The sequence below is a fragment of the Quercus robur genome, chromosome 6 (genome assembly GCF_932294415.1).
Source record: "Quercus robur chromosome 6, dhQueRobu3.1, whole genome shotgun sequence".
In the NCBI taxonomy this organism is placed as follows: Eukaryota; Viridiplantae; Streptophyta; class Magnoliopsida; order Fagales; family Fagaceae; genus Quercus; species Quercus robur.
Genome location: NC_065539.1, coordinates 17,465,446 through 17,470,580, shown reverse-complemented (window position 1 = coordinate 17,470,580; position 5,135 = coordinate 17,465,446). Strand labels below are relative to the sequence as shown.

General features: G+C 36.5%; 1 protein-coding gene across 1 annotated transcript; it reads right to left on the bottom strand.

The window, feature by feature from the left end:
- Positions 1–657: 657 nt before the first annotated feature.
- Positions 658–1,753, bottom strand: LOC126689923 (uncharacterized). The gene is made up of 2 exons (XM_050385082.1): positions 1,565–1,753; positions 658–1,449 (listed from the first exon to the last, which is right to left on the bottom strand). The coding sequence occupies exons 1-2, from the start codon at positions 1,751–1,753 to the stop codon at positions 658–660; spliced, it is 981 nt and encodes a 326-aa protein (XP_050241039.1).
- Positions 1,754–5,135: the final 3,382 nt, after the last annotated feature.

The following is a 5,135-nucleotide window of genomic DNA, read 5'->3' as shown; positions in this document are numbered from 1 at the left end:
CATTTGGTAAGCTCTATTGCAAAAACATAAAAATAAAGGTGGGAAGATATATAGGCACAAGTCTATGCAAGTATCAAGACCATCAAGACTATTGACCAATCATTCATGACAAGCTTAAAGATCTATTTACAACAATCACCCATAATTTTCAAGATTTCTCCCACAAAGATATATGTGCATACATAACAAGCTAAGCTCGTAAATGCACTCGCGATAAGTACGAAGGTACTAAGCCAAACTCACATGTGATATACATAACACAAGTGATCAAACTTTTTAAAGATTTTTCAATTTTTATGGGTTTTTGAATTTTTGAACACATTAAAAAACAGAACAAGTAAAGTAAGATCAACAAAAATAAGTATAAAACAAAACTTGTAAAAGAAACATGCTATAAACCAAAAGCAATGCATGACATGATGCATGAACCTATAACCCTAAACATTGGAAGTATTAATGCATGGACATAGAAAGTAATCATGCATAAGTACCCTTCTGCACCCACACTTTATGAGTGTTTTGGGTGAGAGCCTTAGATGGTGGGGTACGACCAACATAGCTTTCAAACCTTGGGGTGAAGCTAGCAAGGCATAGGGATATATTTTTCAGCATTTCCATCACATCGCCAATGAGATGTCCTTCACTATTTCCCTTAGCTTATGCTCCCCTTGGTCCTCTCCTTGAAGTTTCTTGATCACGCATCGAATCAGCCTTTTTGAGTGCATGAAGCTTGAAACAATTTGGCCTTATGTGTCCTTGTGCGCCACAATGATAACACAAATGCTTTGCTTGAGGCCCCCTTTGATTTTTGGGTAATGACTTCTCTTTTTCCTTTGACTTTGCACCAATGGTTCTCATTACTACAGCAGGGGTCTCAATCTCAGGCTTCACTTTTTTAAGTTTCTCAACATTTTTGGCTGAAACGAACTTCACTTCCTTCTTGGGTTCGCTGCTCGAACTTCCTTCTCCAGTATAACCCAAACCGGTCTTATCATGTGAAGATTTTTGAGAAGATAGCACATTGTCAAGTTTCTTGGTGGAGATACGCTCAACCTTGACATTTGCTTGAATAATTTCAAGTTTGAGAAACTTGATCTTAGAGTAAGTTGCAAAGAACTCTCCTTTAAGTCTTTCTTCTTCACACTTTGATTCCTTAAGTTGCACAAGTATACCCTTATGCTCTTCTTCAATCTTTTTCATCTTTTTCACAGCAAGGTTAGCAACTTTGGCGTATTTGCCACAATATTCCAGCAGAGAATCATAGGCTTCTTGAAGGTTGTTCTCCCCTTCATTTTGGCATACATCTTCATCTTCGAATTCTTCAATTTCCTCATCTTCAGAAATATTACCAAGTTCCTCAACCAAATTGCTCAAGACATCTTTTGAATCAACTAAGAATCGCCATAAATGCCCTATAATTCCCTTCACTATCACATTCTCCTTCAGTGTCTGAATTTGAGCTGTCAAAATCACTAAGGGTAGTGGCAAACACTTTACCCTTCCCTCTTAGGTAGTTAGGACACTCCCTTTTGAGATGCCCATGGCCATTGCATTCGTAACACACAATTCCTTGAGAGGATTGAAACTCCTTTCCATCTTTCTTCTTAAACTCCTTCCTATCGCCCTTGGAGGATGAAAACTTTCCTTTGCTGAAAGGCTTCTCACTGTTTTTCATCTTCAGAAATTTTCGGAAGTTCTTTGCAAGGAATGCTACTTCCTTCTCCACATCATCCTCTTCGGAGGAATTGTTCATTCTCTCGATGATGGTTTTAAGAGCAAGAGATTTGCTCGATTTATGAGAAGGTAGTCTCAGCTTATATGTTTGGAGAGATCCAATTAGCTCTTGGATATTGATCTCATCCAAGTCTTTACTCTTTTCTATAGCTGTGACTTTTGCTCGGAAGCTCTCCGGTAAAGACCTCAAAATCTTTCTCACCACCTTAGAATCTTCAATCTTCTCTCCAAGATTGAGCTTAGCAATTACAATTTCATTGAGCTTTCCATAGAAAGAATCGAAAGCCCCATCATCCCCCATCTTAAGCTCTTTAAATCTGGTGGTAAGCATTTGGAGCTTCGTGTCCTTGACTTTCTTGGTACCCTCATAGGTAGTCTCAAGAATCGTCCAAGCTTCCTTGGCTGTCTCCACATGCGATATCCTATGAAACTCATCAAAGGACACACTACAGAATATAGCATTAATGGTCTTACTATTCGCATTAGCTAATGCAAGAGCTACCTTTTCCCATTCGGACTTGGCTGTTGTGGGTTTAACATACCCATTCTCAACGAAATCCCATATGGACTCTCTATAGCACACAAGAAAGCCCTTATACAGACCTTCCAAAAGGCATAATTGCACCCATCAAAGAATGGTGGGGCATTAAGAGATTGTGACCGGTCCATCACAAAGGGTTAAGGATCACACTCAGGTAATTAAACCACAATGAGTTTACTTGCTCTGATACCAATTGAATGCTCGAAAATGTGTGAAAACACAAGACCTATTTAGACCCCCAAATTAAAGTTACGGCTCGATTGATTTTACTCTAACTTAATACTATGTGTGGAATAGAGTAAATGCGAGCGGATAAACAAACAAGCTACTCTAACCCATAATTAATATAACACAACAGTAAAATGAAAGGTAAAAGTGTAGGGAAGAAGAATGCAAACACAAGATAACACGCCGATGTGTTATCGAAGAGGAAATTGAAGAACTTGGCCAAAAACCTCTCCACCACCCTCTAAGCGGTAATCGATCCACTAGACAATCAGTTGGGATATATGGGTTAGTAAGAGACCCTCCAAGCCTAATCTACCCGATGTACCTAAGCCCTCCAAACTCCTACTCCAACAAGGCTTCTTGGAACCGTCTCTTGTCTAGCTTTCCGGATCTCGCAACAAACTCCATGTTGCATTTGCGATCCTTGACTTCTTCCAATACTTCCCAGCAGTACCAAAACCTCACTGAACACTTTGAAAGGGTGTGGTAAGTGTTTAGGCTATCAACCTCTCAAGGATATGAAAATGGAGAGGTAGGAGTTGAGGAAAAACCACAAGCAATTGTGTAAAAGATTGTGGGTATAACAATATCTAATTCTCAAGGTTTTTGGCTAGGGTTTTTTCTTTGAAGCACTCCTCAACTTTTGTGGGTAATGTGGGTATATATAGTGTGGGTACAAAAAGTATGTATCAGATAGCACAGTCTGGCAAAACAAAATGTTTCGCGAATGTCTCGCGGGAAGGCCTTACCCGCGAGCTACTCGCGAAACACAGCTGTCTCCATCTGTCTTGACTCTTCGCATTCCAATCATGTGCAGGGCACATGCATCATTTCGCGGGATGCTTAGTCACGAGCTACCCGCGAAAACTCTTCTGTCTTCAATTGCTTGAGTCTTCACACACTCTCTCTCTATCACACAACTCTTACAAATAAATCCCACAATAAATACATGGTACAAAAGATTGAATAAAATTATAATCAAATTTGACACGGAATTAAAGTCAACAAAACATATAGTTGTAAATTACAACTTTACACATATAAAGAGTGGACCATAGAGACATTTATTCAAATCTTCAAAAGCTATTGGAGTCTCTGAGATTTCGGTTGTGATCACGAGTGCATCATCCATATAGCGTTCATATAGTAGAAGAGTTTAGAGATTTTGAAACTATAGAAGGTTTTCTACACTAAGTCCATCTACTAGGATTGTAGAGTCTAGAGTCTAAAGATTTTGTACTACATCTTAATCTTCTCTTTACTATAGTAGATTGCTTGTTAGGAGGTTTCCCCTTTTAGTGATTTTACTTTGGGATAGTTGTTCCATTGGTCTTCTTAAATTTACAGTATTGAGTGATGTTTTCTAAAAGGTGTATGTGTACAAAATCTATAAAATAAAATAATGAAAGAATATGAATTATAATGAGGAATACCATTTCCACTCCCATAATCCATTTTATTTTCAGAAAATTCACTTCAACCATTAGTGTCAAATAAATAATACAATTTTGCAGGGTAAAGTTTGGTTTTTTTTGGGTGATAGTGAAAAAGTTGACAAATAAATATTATATATATATATATATATATACATATATATATATATTTATATATATATATATATATATATATTGAGAAACTATATGGTGAAGATTTGTGTCCAATAATTTGTTAATAAATCCGTTGCATAAGTTGTTGGGGGTTAAAATATATATTTTATTTCAATTGGTATGATAGCTGTTAGATCATATAGAGAATCAGAGATCAAAACTGAATATTTCAAATTTACATATAAGTTTTAATTGCAGTGAATTGTATGTACCCAGCACACAATATCTACCAAAGTTTCAATCACATTCATGAGCTTGGGTGTTTCACGGTCTTTCTTTGTGGGCGGCTGCACACACAAAACAACAAAGGTTTTCGGTAAGCTAGTTATGGCTGACCTCTTTGTCATCAGAATGTGTACGTAAACTTTGTGCATAATATTTTTTAAATATTCATGGGGAAAGTACGTTGAGTTTGTCCAAAGAGAGCAAGCATCAACAAGACGGCCTATATGTCCACATACCTTGGCCTACCTGACCATGGCTTGTCTCCTTTTGCACTATTTCTATCTAAAAACAGAATTCTCATCACTTGAACTCAGCAGGCCCTCTTCTACCAATCTCGTGATAGCTTGATTCATTTAGGAGAGATACATTGTTGTTTAAAAAAAGACAAAAAAAAAAAAAAAAAAAAAAAAGTATTATACTAAGTTTTTGTTACTTGGTTTGGACAATAATTTTTTTTTTTTTTTTTTTGGAGAAACAAACACACACACAAGGAGAGGGAAAATGGTTCTAACATAATGACACAATAATTTTAGTCAACCAATGTTAAGAGTAATGTTACATACATAATAATTTTCACACAAATTGAATTGTTAGGTTTTTATTGATTCTCATTTGGATCCACTACTAGTTAATATCATTTTATCATCTATTATTTACAACTTGCCACTTTCACAGTTGTAAAACTTTTTACAACTATAAAGAGAGTAAAGATTATTTACAACTATAAAGAGAATAAAACTTTTTATTGATATACAGCCGGTATCGGTATGGTGTTGATTTTCTTGGGATAAATACTCACT

Excerpts from the sequence above, each read along its gene's own strand:
- LOC126689923 (XM_050385082.1), bottom strand. The coding sequence starts at position 1,753 with ATGAACAATTCCTCCGAAGAGGATGATGTGGAGAAGGAAGTAGCATTC. Across the intron at positions 1,450-1,564 it reads TTCAATCCTCTCAAGGAATT|ACACTGAAGGAGAATGTGAT; the intron begins GTGTGTTACGAA and ends GCTCAAATTCAG.